Source organism: Echiichthys vipera (genome assembly GCF_963691815.1).
Source record: "Echiichthys vipera genome assembly, chromosome: 4".
In the NCBI taxonomy this organism is placed as follows: domain Eukaryota; kingdom Metazoa; phylum Chordata; class Actinopteri; order Perciformes; family Trachinidae; genus Echiichthys; species Echiichthys vipera.
In genome coordinates this window covers 28330999-28347273 of record NC_139829.1, presented here as the reverse complement: position 1 = coordinate 28347273, position 16275 = coordinate 28330999, and the positions used below count along the sequence as shown (strand labels likewise).

At 44.1% G+C, this 16275-nt stretch overlaps 1 protein-coding gene across 2 annotated transcripts; it reads right to left on the bottom strand.

Annotated features, from left to right (window-relative positions):
• Positions 1 to 2672: 2672 nt before the first annotated feature.
• cabp1a (calcium binding protein 1a) lies at positions 2673 to 12038 on the bottom strand (the record flags this gene model as incomplete). 2 transcript variants are annotated; one of them, XM_083912850.1, is made up of 8 exons in its annotated part: positions 2673 to 2769; positions 2855 to 2927; positions 4048 to 4122; positions 4242 to 4351; positions 4451 to 4594; positions 5213 to 5243; positions 6637 to 6822; positions 7741 to 7881. In XM_083912850.1, 8 exons carry the CDS (start codon positions 7879 to 7881, stop codon positions 2744 to 2746), a joined length of 786 nt encoding a protein of 261 aa, XP_083768976.1. In that variant the 3' UTR covers positions 2673 to 2743. The 2 variants fall into 2 exon arrangements, with proteins under 2 accessions (XP_083768976.1, XP_083768975.1); XM_083912849.1 differs by lacking the exons at positions 6637 to 6822; positions 7741 to 7881 and adding an exon at positions 11239 to 12038.
• Positions 12039 to 16275: the final 4237 nt, after the last annotated feature.

Here is a 16275-nt window from a genome sequence, read left to right as displayed (position 1 = left end):
AGTGTCTGTCACTGCTTCTCAAATAAAGCGTTCTTACTACAGCCTACAAATGTACAGTAACTATGTGATGTGTCTTTAGTGACATGTAGGCTAATGAATATGTTTGAAAAAAATGAAAGCACACACAGGTCCATTGTACTCGTTCTCATTCTTTCGTTCTTCTTATTTTTCACAACTTAAAGTGTTTGTGCAGAAAAAACGTTACGATCAAAAGTCAGCAAAATTGGCAGGTGTGTTGCTGATTCCACCCACAAACACACGCACAAAAACGACACCCATTGACCTCAAAGTGGCGCTGTGACAATAACGTTTCAGTTTTTGCTATTACCTCAAAAACAACTTACCTTAGAGTAGAATTTATTTCATCATTTCATTCTCTCAAATCAACTGCATCTTTGCTCCGACGTGTCAAAACAACCGTATCGAAACGTTCTTTGGATCATCGGCAGACTTTGCGGATCTTAAGTTCTTGAGGAAATTTCCATACGTAGATCATTTTAGATTCAAGTTATCAAAATATGTCATTTTTTAAAATTTTGCAATAACTCATGAATGCTTTAAGATATCAACCTGACATTTGAGACACATGTTCAGGTGTGTTTGCTTAGATTGCATTTTAAATCACATTGCGCTTCACTTCTAAGGGGTACCGCAAACGTAAAAAGTTGATATCTCCTTATTATCTATGTGGATTCATAAGAAAGTATGTTCCCAAGATCTTGGGTCGTGTCCCAGTCAATGCATAACATTTGGTAATGACTGATTAAAGTGGATGTGATGTATCACAATAAATCTAAATGTCTGGACATTTCACATGGTAAACTAAAAAAAAAAAATCTAAATAAATCACCCATACATCCTACAGAGCTGATTTCTTTTCAATGCATACATTGAATTGTGACATAAGTTTGCCTCACTGCAACTCAAGGTCAATTCAGAAGTCTGCTACACTTAATCAGTTAACATCTATATCTCCACAAGCCTTCATTCAGATGCTAAAGGGCTGCTGTGACATTCAGTGTCTTACTGTAGACTGCACAATAGTTTCTTTTTTTTCACCACTTCACCGAAGTATTTGGCAATATGCTTGAAACCAGCAGCGTGATTTTTTTCACCAGCATTTTGACTGTTGAGTTTAAACAGATGAAAATATTCCAGTTTTTAACATTTATGAGATGGCCACCGTCTCTGGGGATACAAAGGTCCAGGGCCAAAAATGGGACAGTTCATGCAAATGGTGTTTTCATGTTCTCGAGTACAATCTACTTGGACCCCGATCATTGACATTAACAGCTATATTTTACAGTTATTTTCATATGATGACTTGCGCAGTGGTGGTTCTGCAGTGTGTCTGCAGGTGAAGATGTCCTGCCAGCAGTCTTACCATGACACCTGCCTGAATAATAGATGTATCTTTATATATAGATATAAGCAGATTTGTCCTAAAGACATGCAGTAAAAGCACAAAGTGCCATACTAATATACGGATAATGAAAGTGTCTTGTAAAGATTAAGAAGCACAACATGACATTTAAGGTCCATACCAAAACAAGCTGCTGTCACCATAATTTCATGTCTAAATAACAAACTGGAAACTTGTTTTCTATTATAATGTGCCTGTGTTTTCTTTGGCAACACCACAGCAGAAAAAAGGGTCTCAAATGTAAACACCTTTTATTTTTCTACAGTTAACTTGGCCATTTCTTTTGTTTACTTTCTTAGACAAAACTTCAAATGTGCATACTGAATTTAACAAATTTCTCTCTTTGGCATGCATAAAAATCGCTTCAACAACACAGATGTGTGGAACGTACCACAACTACAATCATATTGACATTGACATCCAGTACAGGTACAACATAATCACATTCACTGTAAATACAGTTTGCATATGTCAGTCCTACTGTATGATTGCAGACAGGGCAATATGGATGTTTAATAACAGACATTACTTATTAAGTTAAATAATTAGGAAATCAAACCTGTGAGCACTGAAAGATATGGACTAGGATGCTGCAAATCAGAGCTGTGAATCTTTGTAAATAGTGTCAACCGATCTTCATCTAAGACAGCAGAGAATAACATACGGGTTCTGTTTCTCATTCATATCAGAGATCTTCTTGGTTGCATGTAGTTATCAGACACTGAGTTTTACAGGACTCGAACGGCACGCTGGAAAATCACAGATGGTCACACAGTTACAATACAGATGATATATTGCCGCATGGGTTCCTGGTTGGAGCACCAATGTCACACAAAGAACATTCTTACAATTTCTAATACACCACATACTGTGTGAAGACAGTGAAATGTTCAGCAGTGCACTGATCTTTTACATCTTTTTTACACCCCTTCGCTCTCACATCCTGACTTTGTTGAACATCAAGGCGTCATTTTACAAGATGGATTTTTTTTTTTTTTACCATGTAGAGGACAACAAGGAGACAAGACACCAGCAATCTATCCACAGAGGAAGTTATTAAGTGAGAATTAAAGTGCAAAAACATAAGTTGGACAATCGTCAGCTAGGCTACAGCAAATTCTGCCTCAGTTGAACTGGAGACTTCTCAGGAAGAACACTTATTGATTGAAAGTGTGAGGTGACTCCTTGCTCCGTAACATACAAGGAGTTTTAATTCCAGTGTCATTCAGATTGGGATGGCTCAGAGATCTTAGCATGTCCTCTGTCGTCAAGTATAGAGAAGGACACAGCTTCACATTCAGGAGCGATCATTTGATGATCTTAGCGAGACATCATTCGTACAAACTCTGAAGAGAGAGGAGGAAAATGATAAGAAGAACAGTTGTACTGAACTCTACATTATAGCTTAAATGTTCGTAAAAGGTGATTTACCTTCAAAATCGACAAGCCCGTCACCATTCAGGTCAACCTCCCTCAGGATATCTTCTACTTCCTTTAGACCCACCTGGAAAAAAGGGTTGGCAGCCGTCACGGCCAACATCTGAAGCAGTACAGAACATCCTGTTTTGTTGGTATTATAAAGCAATTGTGCTTTTTCCTTTTTATACTCTATCATATTTCCATTTTCTGCTATTATGCTGTGTAGTCACGGTGACGTATTGTTTGAAAAACAATCTGACAACCTGGTCTCATGGCCGACACATCTACCCATTCAGCTGCTAAATTTTAACAAGGTTTCTTATGGGCCCGTACGGAGAAAAGGTTTTTTTTTTTTCTTAGGTTAATTTAATTTTTAATAATTATTAAGACATATTCTGACCAGTCTGGGGCCCTTGCTCATGTGATTAATCCACGCCTGCCAGCAGCAGGGGGCGACCCCACTGGTTGCAAAAAGAAATCAGGTTGTATAAGAGTCAATGAGAAAATTACTCTAGTTCTCACTTGATTTATTACCTCAGTAAATATTTTCCTAATGAGTTTATGGTCTCAACCACTAGTTTCAAGTCTTCTTCGATACAGGATGATGTTCATTTAGTAAGTTATGGTAACATTTAGAATAAAATAGACGATACAGCGGGGTATGTTTTGGGACAGGACAGGACAGAGGCTTAGCAATGCGTAGCATATGGCACATGTGTGCATTAAAATAGCTGTGAACTTGTTTTGGGGATTCGTGTTTTTCTCTTTGGGTTTCGATCTTTTTCACAGTTTGTTTACAGTACATTCAGTGTTCCATTGAATTACAAGTTAGTTCTTAAAGTTTTTTCATTTCTGTCAGTAAGTACATTTTGTTTAAGGCCGTTTTTAGGCTAGACAAAATTAGCATCCCAATTAGTATCCCATAATGTGAATTACAGATGCCCCTTGATAACCAAGCCTGCTAGCTGGCTAGTGCTACTGTTAGCTAATAACTTAGCTTCACCCTCTCGTCCAAATATTGTCACTTCTGGCTCAAAAAACAAAAACAAAATCAAAACAGCATGACGTCGGCAAAATGCCAAACTCAAGGCTTAAAAACGGTAGTCCATAGACGTCCCGGTGGCTACTTTCCCTTCTTTTATACAGTCTATCAGAGCACCGTACACACATTCAAGAATGGTTCTCTTCTCTCTCTCTAACTCTACCTGATGGCCCAGCAGCTTCCTCATTGCATCTCGGAGCTCAGTTGTACTTATTGCACCGTCTCCGTTAGTGTCAAACTGAGGATCAAAATCAGAGAAACAACATTAAAAAAAGGAAAAATGACTAGTACAGAATCTCACAACATGACCAGAGTTACAGAAAGCAGGTTTCTAAACTTGAATCCAGAGACTCTTACCTCTCTAAACGCATCTTTTAACTCTTTTATTCCGATCATGTCTGCAGTTTCGGCGAGGAGTTTTGGGCCCATCAACTCTACAAAATCCTCAAAATCAACGTGACCTCCCACTTCAGAAAAAGAGATTTTGACACAGGGTTTCAAACCACACTACACACACAGCATAACACTATATGCATGACATGTAAACACACAAGTTAAGCCCTTACAGTTCATGTTTATCTGTTGGCTCAGCTCGATCAGCTCCATTTCAGTGGGCATGTATCCCATGGTTCTCATACAGTTTCCAAGGTCTTTACAGCTGATAAAACCGTCCTTGTCCTTGTCAAACTCTTTGAAAGCATCCCGCAACTCTGTTGAGCAACAACACAAATATTATTAGCAGTTGCATGTTAATTGTATGTTATTATACACATATAAATATGATTTTGGGCACCACGTGTTAAGCTAGTTTGTTTTGTAAAGCACTTTGATAAACTTGTGTTGTTTAATAATTTAAAAAACATTTCATTTGACTGCACAAGAGGCACAATTCATCCATAACGTGTCTTCTTTCAGACCAGTGGAAAGAAAACATTTAGACATCTACACCTGTTGTTTTACCACTGTAGATGTTTCCTTAGGTCAGGGGAGGGCAATTCCGGTCCCGGAGAGCCACTGTCCTGCATGTTTTAGGTTTCTCCCGACCCTAATACACCTGAGTCTAACAATTATCAAACTGTGACAAGCTTCAGCTGCTTGATAACGAGCAAATCATTAGAATCAGGTGTGTTAGAGCAGAGAGAAACCTGAAACATGCAGGACAGTGGCTCTCCAGGACCAGAATTGCCTACCCCTGCCTTAGATAAAGCCTTATTTGTATTTGTGATACTAAAAACGATCTCAAATATCCATTTGTGTGAATGTTATTCACCTGTAGTTCCCCGTCTGCATCATGAAAAAGAGGGAACATCAAAGAAAGAGAAACTTACCATCCATTTCCTCTGGCCGCAGCTCTCTGTCCTGATAAGAAATGACATTTAATCATCGGTCAGTACGAAACCCCAAGCAGTCATCGTGATCATACATCATAACTAGCACAGCTGTGTATGAGCTACGTCCAAACATACCACTGACAGCGCCGTGACTGGTGTGATTCCCAAACCTAAATCAGCGATCTTCTCCATAACAAGCCTCAGTCTACTTGTGAACCCTAACCTAAGGACTCCGGTAAAAGATGTTACCAGTCCAATGAAACTATCTCACATCTTGATGACAAAATCCCCAAATATAAATAGGCTGATTCCTTTGAAGCATTACTGGGAACCATTACCCTCCAAGTTCACAGAAGAATGTGACTGTTACTATTTTTTTCTAGCGCTTGCTTACAATGAACGCCACCTTTAAAGGACAGGGAGAGAGGCAGACATATCCCAGAGCCCTTAGGGGTTAACAGCAGGAGCAGTGAGAAGTCTAAACACAACAGTGTTGACGTCAGGCCCAAAGAACTGTCTGACCGGAACCGCTGTCATAGAAAACACAGGAGGCACGTGAGCCCGAGGATGCTTCACCAGCCGATCCAACGTGTGTGCTCCATTAGTGCTTCAATGTGTCAATCCATCACTGCCGGTTCATCAGCCATCATCTCTCAGGCTGACATGTCCCAGGCCGGCCTCATCAATTTACTCATGTGACGGTGCTGTTTTCATTGAGACTTGAAAGTACAAAAACATTAAGGCTGCTCAGTCTTTTCCTACAATTCCCCTGCCATCACTTGGATCGATCAGTAACCATCTCAAAGTGTAGACAGGAAGATGTATGAGCTGTGAAGATGGGGTTGTAACAGGAAGTTGTTTTTAAAGGAAAACATGTGCTTTCTTGCTAAGAGTTACATAAGCACATCGATACCACTCTAATGTCCGCAAGGTAAACATGAAGCTTCAGCCAACAGCTGTTTAACTTTTTAGCTTAGCACAAAGAGTAAAAACAGGGTGAGCAGCAGATAGCCTATATCTGTTTTTAGGAAACAAAATCAGCATCTTCAGATATTATGACCACCGTGAAATAAAGGGTCAGTATTTAGGATTTAGGGGGATATTTGGCAAAAATAGAACCTAGCATTCATAATTTTGTTTTCATTAGTGTATAATCACCTGAAACTAAGAATCGTCGTGTTTTGCAAACTGCAGATGAGGCAGTTTTAGTCATGTACAAGCTCCTAAACACTCCTGTGGCTCAGACATTTTCCAAACCTGTGTGTTCCCTACTGACAGCTGGCAAGATACCAGTTAAAAGCAGCAGAAGTGGTAATAGTAGAACATTATGATAGAAAGGAATCATTCCTGGGTTAAATATAATGCTGATGTAAATACAGACAGATATAGATGAAAAAGGATGTTTGTGCAGACTTACGTACAGTCTGCCTGCACGTGGCCATGCCTTTACTCAGGAAGACACAGGTTTGCAACTGTATGTTGCTCACGAGAACGCAGCTTTGTGTCATGGAAACAATGGACTCCTGATAAGGCCCAAGATACCCTGTCTGGCCCATCTCCTCACAGGACAGCACCCCTCTGAATCTCCTCTCTGCATCCTGCAGCATCTTTCCAGAGGGGTGCAGAGACAGTGTTAGAGACATGGAGCAGCTTCAGAGCACAATGCAATAGAGACGATGTGTGACAGTAAATGCAGACTCGATATATCCTTAAACTGCGGCAATAGAAAAGCTACTTCACTGTGACAGCATTTTGTGTGTGCTTGGGCGTGCGTACGTATGAGAGAGAGAAACAATGTCAAAATATGAAAACATGGCAGAAAGGCAATATGCATCAATAAAACAGCATGTTGCCAACTTTCCACTCATTGTTCATAACAGTTTACTCGCCGCGTTGTAGGGACTGGCACCTCACACCTATACACTGTCATAGGAACAGTAAACATACTTGGAAGTGGAGAAGAGACAAGCTAAAGCTTCAGGGAACAGGCCACGTATATACAGGCTAAACACAGTGTCTTCTGTGGGACGTACAGTAGTGTTTTTCTTTTTTAGAAAACAGCTCCTGTTGCACGCTGAAAGTCTGGCAAAGTCTGAAGCCATTAATCTAACATGTGCACTCGAGGGCTGACGACAAGCAATGTAGATTCAGAGTAGTTTGAATGTATTAAGTCATTCCTGCAACCAACATTAAACTGTAGATATTAAAAGTCCAAACTCTAGAATAATCAAGACACATGCATATATCCTGAAGTACAGATATCAGTACAGATATTATGAAAATCAAAATAAATCTTATTGGATTTTTTGCAGTCTGATGACTGACTCCTCATCTGCACTCTCACTCCCAAGTGTTTGTCAGTTTGCAGTTTCAAGATTGCGAAGTTTGTGCAAACATAACAATTGCTACAGCACACGTCAATGAAAAAACATCAGAGGATACTGCACTAGTTTCACTTTCAAAATCCACCAAACAAACAGAGAAACACAGGGTGTAATAGTGCATCCCACTGAAAACAATCCTACCGTTCTCAGAGGCCAGTCTAAGCAGTTTCCCATACCAAAGGAAAAAAGAGGCACTAAAAAGGACCATGAGGACCTGTTCTCCGTTAAGTTTGCAGTTTGGATTTTGAGAGGAGTGCAAACTCTGGTTACAGCAAGACCCATGAAGACTGGGGTACGAACCTACAGCTGGTTGAAAAAACAGTGAACTGCACCGCACAGCACTATCTGGAGTAAGTGGATGTGGCAGTAGTAAGAGCAGCCAATGACACAGTCAGAGAGAGAGAGAGAGAGAGAGAGAGAGAGAGAGAGAGAGAGAGAGAGAGAGAGAGAGAGAGAGAGAGAGAGAGAGAGAGAGAGAAGTAATAAGAGTGAGGGTGAGAAACTACATGAGAGAGGGAAGTGGACCAAGGAGGGAAACAGAATTATGCCTATTAAAGGAAAAGTAGGTGCTCCACTGTGAGATAGTTCACCCAACTGTCACACCGACCAAACTATCGTAGTTGTTCTGTGAACAACGTAGACAATTCAGCGCAGATTCACAGGCACCAAAACATGAGAAGTGGAATGAGGGGTGTCAGCTTTCCTGCAGGAAAATATAATACAGCGAGCGAGTGACCTTTGCTTCAGGCTCACAACACATATTGTGAGGTGTTTGCTTTTTTCTCTAGCTGGGAAAATCTGTACCAGGCAAGTTAACAAGAACACTCTGTAATGACCTAATTCCCCGTCTCCTCATCCGCACTCTCACTCCCAAGTGTTTGTCAGTTTGCAGTTTCAAGATTGCGTTTTTGCACGGAAGCCTAAAAACGGATGTGCTTGCTATTACTATTACTATTTGGTCATCCCAAGAAAATGATCTTTGTAATTATGAGATCACAAGTCAATCAACTTATCACAAGATTACAAAAGATTGTTTCCTCTAATTACTCGTAAGGTTTACTAAAGATCAGAAGTGCCATGCTGTTTTGCACTGTAGTCAAACAAGCTGTGTCTAGAATCTCCAATGCTGCAACTGCAGTGAAGCCGTATATACTCATATTTATGTTAAACGCATTCAAGCTGCCCAGATCGAGCTGACAGGACTTTTACTTTGGAATATCTCTAAATTATTACAGTAAAAAATGTGACTTTGTGTCTGTATTTATGTAGATGTCCTCAGCTATGCTGCTAAACTGCCCGGTGCGTGTTGTTCTCATCTCATCTCATCTTCATCCGCTTATCCGGGGTCGGGTTGTGGGGGCAGCAGCTTTAGCAGGGGACCCCAAACTTCCCTTTCCCGGGCCACATTAACCAGCTCTAACTGGGGGATCCCGAGGCGTTCCCAGGCCAGTATTGTTGTATATTGTATATACCTAACCACAACGTATGAGCACCTTGTCACATCTAGTTAATTGTTTGATTTATTTGATGTTAGCCTTATTTTGATTTGATTTATGTGTTTATGCTTATTGTCACTCTGATCCTTTCCCACCTTTGTATTGAAACTGTTGCACAATAATTTCCCTAGGGATAAATGAAGCTTCTTGAATCTCGAATCTTGAATCTTGAAGCTCACAGGCATCAGCATTATTATTCCCCCCCAGCAACGCAAACATCTAAGAATATAATTTAATGGTGTTTTCTTTTCAATTTACAAGGTACACAGGTCAGTATGATCATATTAATCTCATTTCCATGTATTTTGTATATACCCTTTTTTAACACCGTATCTTGAAACCCTTCCACTAACTTCACCACGTGACTGTCAGAAATGTCTGATCTCTGATAAACATGAGATGTAATTAGAGGAAACTATTTCTTTATTTTCTCAAGATCACGAGTCAATCTTGTCGTTTTCTCAAGATAACAGCATTAAAAAAAGAAGAAAATTGCAAGCATGGCCGTTCTCAGCTTCATAACATTTGAATTTATATACTGCGCTTCATATTTCTGCAAGTGCCTTTTGTTTTTCTTGCCTTTACACCCCCACACCTCCTCCTCTGCCCTCTGCAGACAAAGACAAGGTCACTCTGACCTACAGCCGCCACATGGCACCGCAGAGAAACGCTGTGACTGTGTGAAGAATACAGTTACTGTATTAGCCCATCTGTTACACTGATATTTACGGCACATTTCTATATCTGCAGAAAATCTGAACACAGCTAACTAGTGAGCAATGGTTTCCTCTGCACAGAACATCAGTGAGGATATGGCTCTCTTCGTGAAAGGTTTCAAACAACTCTCCTCCCTGATCACCCTCTGTTCACGTGTATTTTCGTTCTGGCTCGTCGAAACACTAAAAATGCAAAAACTTTGAATGCATCGTTCAGACAGAATGCTAAAGATAGCGCGTGTCTCTCTCAAACCATGTGTTCCAGTTCTGTCTGTCATTGAACTCCTCTCCATCTGTCTCATCAAAGACAGGCCACGTTAATGTTTTCACATAGCTGCTCGCAGACTGACTCACGGCTTATTTGTAGAGGAGGCTTTCATACTACAAGTCCTGGAAGATTTTTCTCCTGGAGCTACAACGCTGTGTCTATTTCACGGTTGAGAGCTTCCTAATTTTAAATGACTTCCTCCATGATCAGATTAACATCCAAACACCCTACATGGCGGGAACTAAACACTGGCTTCTGAGGAGGAGACGAGGAAAATGCCCTCAGTAAACAACATGTTATCAGGAGTTTGAGCAGTGAGGTGGAGCTTTGCAAGGATTTGCAAACTAAAGCTTGTTGCTTTAGCTCGGTAAGACGCAATTATGTGAAAGCACACCACTGTTTAGAATCCAAGCATATTAAACTGAGCTCTTTTCTTTTGTGTGCAGATTTAAGGCTCAAAATAGAGCCTCCATCACTCCCTGCAGTGTTCCTGATTGAAGGATGCAGGGATGTATCTTTGTCTTTGACCAAATGCAGCACATCAGAGATTTCCACCTCTCCGTACATCTGCCCTAGCACTTCCACTTCACTAAGAAAGGCCTGCCCGATTGAGAGGCTCTGTAGGAGGTGGTGCTGTATTTACAAATTACATAAGAAATGGATGTGCAGAAGAAGCTTTCCTCCGTTCAGTCTGTCCAGAAATGACAGCGTTTGCAGACTCGCACATTAGAGTATATTGATTGTAAACAGGATGTCAGTGTAGCCAGAAGCCACACTTAGCCACTCATATCTGTGAGTGCTTTCATAGAAATACTAATAACAAAAGCGCTATTTTCTGCATGGCGAGCCTCAGTGAATCTAATGCATTTTATTTTTAGATGAAGCCGGCAGTACTGGAGACATAACTGTGGTGTCCTCACGTCACATTGTTTTTGAAAACCATGGTGTCCATAGGTAAGCTTTTATACAAATTAAGTTTGACATTAATTAGGATTTGGGGTTTGGGGTGTCACTGTCACAGCTTGTCAGGTCTCCAACATGTCCAGGAGCACATTTCACACAGTATTAAAATGAATGTATCCTTCTAAACAATTATGGAGATGTTTTGATTGAGACAAAAACACCAAACAATCAATGTCCCTGTCGTTCAGGGCCTTACCTGCCCAAACAGGGAATTGAGGATAGTGCGTAAATTGATATCAGATGCAGAGGAAGCAGCGCTGGACCTCCGGGAGCGGCGAGAGGACCTGCTGGACAGCGGGACCAGGGAGCAGGAGGACGGGGATGGACTGCTGACCTGAGCCAAACTGACCTCTTTACGGTCCCTCGGCTCACACAGGGGAGCCCTGTCGTCGTTGCTGTCCGACAGACAGAGCGCCCTGGGGACCGGGTGGGTGTGCGTGTGACAGCGACGGGGATGCTCAGGTTCAGTGGGTCCTGCTGCCGGCGGACGGTCCTCCCGGTTATGCTTCCTGCGGTGATGGTGCCGGTGTGTGGTCTTGGATGACCTGCAGCGCTCCCTCACACCTCGGCCCGCCTCCCCGTTTGGCTCCTGCGGGTCGGGAACTTGGCTGTCGGGAGCGTGTGACCTACACTTTCCCCGTGTGGCTGCATTATTACTACTGTCCTGGCTGCCGAGGAGGGAGGGGTGGCACAGGGGTCTCCGGGCACTGATGTCGCACTCGGCCGACCAGAAGGACTCCTCGGCTTTGCTGCTGCTCTGGAGTGCGGCGGGACGGTGGTGATGCTGATGCTGGTGCTGATGCTGGTGCTGATGGTGACTTCTCCGGGTTTCTGCCGTGCCTTCGGGGAGGTGTGTCGGTCTCCTCGCCGCAGAGGATGATTTCAGTAAGGAGGTCGTGGATTCAGATTTTGGATAAGAGGAGCTCATCGCTGCGGATTTGGTTTAGTCTGTCTCGGTGTGTTGATCATCGAAATCATACACCGTTTTCTCTACATTGTCGGTACATGAGCATAACAGAGGCTGCCCGCGTGAAGTTAGGCTACATATCACCACCTGATTGCTGTGCGGCAGCGCGGCCGGAGCGCGCACTGACAGCGGAGCAGAGTGGCACACGCGTCGCTGCGGAGCGCGTCACCTTTCCATTGATGCGATTGTTGGTCTCTGGCATCATGGCAACGAGGGTGTGGACGGTAGTGAGGTATAGCCTACCAGCTGCTGGCAAACTTTACTATGACAAAGACCCAAACAGATAAACATACCGCCCACACATGTAAACCTCATTATAAGGCACATGCAAATGAGCCCAGCAGAGATCCACAATATGCAAAATAAAACAGACAAAAATATAATCATATATTAAATAATGAAACCACTGTGAAGCTATGCCTCTTTGTGCAGTGGCAGCAAAGAGTTAATACTGCTGTTCTGAAGGCTGCATGACAGAGCAGGCGATTTAGCCAGATCCAGCCACTAGGGGCGCTAACGCACTCTATTGGGCAGAGTGCCGCTGCTTAACAGAGAAGAAGAGATTGACGGCAGTGAGACCAGTGTATGGCTGGCAGAAGTTGTGTCCGCTACTTTTTATCGGTCAACTTGCCGTTCGTGGTTCAGTGTGCGTCCAGAGAAACGTGAGTTATATTGTTTATTTACTGGATGCATTTCATTGCTGTATATTTTATTCGTTTCATATGCCTGTTAGCTGAAGTTATACTTTGTGCTACAATGTGTATTCTAGCAGTGTCAGCTAATGCTTCTGGTGGTTTAAATGGTAATTTATGTTACATTCATGGCACTGAGCGTTCTCTCAGTTAATATGTGATATTATGTATATTCCTTTGGTAGGTGATGTATATATGTTTCATGCTAATAATAATTAGATTATTATTTGGGATTGTGTGCTATGATCAATCATATTGTGACCTGTTTTATTGATGGCTATTATTGTTCTTGGTTTATTCCAGAACCACACACACACAAACACACCACAACTGTGTACACTGCTAATATTGGATTAAAGCACCATAAAAGGACTGCCTCCTGCCTCCTCATTCACCTAAGTCTTGGGGGAACTTTATAGAGTGCGTTCTAACCGATGCACACTTTGCGATTACAAATCAGAGTAGCCAGTCTGCATTCTGTAAGACTTCATCACATATGGTCCTTCGAGCCGGATAAGGTAATTACGAAGTGAAAATGGCTCATGTTCCCCCAAGTGAAGATGTACGTCCACGCCGACGAGTGCGTCAGCCAAGATGGATGGAGGATTATGAAGGGTACACCCTCCCACAGGCCGTGAGCTACCCACCATGCACCTTTGCTGCGAGAGAGGAGACTGACTGGAGCAGAACTAGAGAGGGATTTGCCGAGACGACACCCCTCACCCAGCGCCCGCCACAGCATACTCAATATCCTGTTGAGTTCATAGAGACATCTGCCAGTCACTTTGGAGCTGCAGCACCTGTGTATGTGAGTACGCCACAGCCATATCAGCGTTCGCCTGTAATGACAGATGTGTTGCAGCAAATACAAGAGGATAATAGGAGGTTGCAGCTGATGATAAGTGACATGAGACGTCAGATGGACAGGAGTGGTGCAGCACCTCCCAGCTTACAGCTGCATCACCCACACGAGAGTCACCACCCTGCCAGAGTAGCGGGCACCAGGCTCCCACCATCACAACCCCCCATGCTGCAACCTCCACTTGGAACACGTCACCCACAGACAGGAGATCATGACAGCTGGTCAATACCATCACCCTCCCCACAGGCTGCACCGCTGCCTCCTCCAAGGGAGTTGCAGCGACCACCCGCAGTACAAGACAGGTACATAGCAGTCAACGATTGGCCGCCGCCTCCCCCACCAGTAGCCTTCCCCGATGATTACGAGCCACCCGGAGTCCAGCCTATACCTGTAGAACAACCTGCTGATATTGTGGAGAATCTCAGAGGACGTCTACAGCAGCTAGAAGCACGCCTGTCACCGGCCCCATCCATGCTATCAGAACCACAATATGATACCGTGCTACCATCGGTTGCTACACCCCACCCCCCACAACGGCTAACCTCATCAGTGCCGCGGCCCTATAGCAGCGAGAGGACATACAGGGGCCCAGCACCATCAATCCCTAAGTTCACGCGGGGTGACCCCAGAGAGTTCTCCAGACTGAAGCTTGCACTTGACAATATTCTTCCTACCGACGCGACAGAGATGTTCAAGTACCAAGTGCTCTGTGACCACCTCAAGTTTGAAGAGGCTCTCCTGATAGCTGACTCCTATAGCAACTCCTTATTCCCCTACTCCGACACTATGGCTTCTTTGACCAAACACTATGGTCAGCCTCACCAGCTGTCCCTACAGCGCATTGCAGAGCTCATGGAGGAGCCTGCTATCCGAGCTGGCGACACTGCAGCATTCAGGAGGTTTGCTCTGAGGGTCCGAGCTCTAGTCGGGATGTTGGAGCAACTGGGTGAAGATGGGCGCATAGAGCTAAAGTGTGGGTCTCATGTGGCCAGATTAATGAGGAAGCTTCCCCAGGATCTCCGTGCCACCTTCCGACGTTATATTCATTCCTGGAAGGCCGGAACCCCGTCTTTGATGGACTTCGCAGAGTGGCTCGACTACGAGTTGGAGATCCAGGAGGACGGAGACCGGTTCGACAAGATAGAGGATGTCCAGAGAGGGAGAAGCGGGTGGAGGAAGGAATGTGACAAGGACAAGAGAGCCACTAAGAAAACTATGAACGTGCTGCATGGTACCACCCTTGACGCAATTCCTCAAGCAGGTCAAGCTGAAGTTTCAGATTACCAAGAGGCTCCGGATAAGCCCAAAGCCTACTGCCCCTACTGCAGCAATACGCAGCACTTCCTGGACCAGTGCTTGAACTTCAAGCAACTAACAAAGGAGCAGAAGACGACGTGGGTGAAATCCAACAATCGCTGTTGGCGTTGTGGAAGGCACCATCAGGCCGCCCAGTGCCGGTTGAGAGTCCTATGCAAGACATGCCAGGGGAAGCACCTTGAAGCCTTGCATGAAGTGAACCTCCGGCCAGGCAGGAATGAGCGTGCCGCTGGAAATGGCACTGGTGTAGAGGTGAAGTCAGCCACAGATGTTTTGTACCTGGATAGGCGTGCCGGCTGCAATCAGGTCCTCTTGAAGGTCAGTAAGGTGCTCCTGCGTAATGGCAATCACACTTTGGAGACATATGCCATATTAGATGACGGCTCTGAAAGAACGATCCTTCTACAAGAGGCCGTTCAGAAGCTGCAGCTTCAGGGAACTCCAGAGAGCCTCACCCTGAGAACAGTTCGGCAGGACGCAAGAACACTACATGGTTCATCTGTGATGTTCAAAATCTCTCCAGCTAGTCAGCCAACAAAGACATTCACGATTGAGAGAGCCTTCAGTGCAGGCGGACTAGGTCTTGCGGAACACTCTTACCCAGTGAAGGGACTTCAGCGCAAATACAAGCACCTTAAGACACTCCCCCTACAGCAGTTCACAGACATCCACCCAGTTCTTTTGATAGGCTCTGACTGTCCGCACCTGGTGACGCCGATTGAACCTGTACGTCTAGGCCCACCTGGGGGCCCAGCTGCGGTGAAGACCAGACTTGGCTGGACACTGCAAGGGCCAGTCCAGTCTCTTCAACAGTGTAACCGCCCACAACAGTGTCTGTTCATGTCCACCACCTCCCCTGCAACTGAACTCTTTAATCAGGTTGAGAAGCTCTGGCAATTGGACATCCTGCCGTACAGGAATGAGAAGCTGGTGACTCGGTCACGAAGAGACCAAGAGGCCATAAACCTCCTAGAGGCAAAGACTAGGAGAGTGGAAGTGGATGGAGTCCTCAGATATGCCACCCCACTGTTACGGGTGAGTAATATGCCTATACTCACAGCACAGCCTGAGGCGGTACTTCCCAGCCTACGCAGCACAGAGAAGCGTCTCGGCAGAGACCCGGTGAAGGCAGAAGCATATCAGGCAGAAATCACAAAGCTGAAGACTGCAGGTTATGCTTCCAAAATTAGTCAGGAGCAGGTGAAGACTTCCATGGAGTCATGGTTTATTCCACATCACCTGGTGACCCACAACAATAAAAACCGGATTGTGTTCAACTGTTCCTACACTTATAGGGATAAGAACCTCAACGAACTACTGTTGTCTGGCCCAAACCTTGGTGCATCTCTCCTGGGTGTCCTGCTGCGGTTTAGGAAACACTCCATTGCTGTTAGC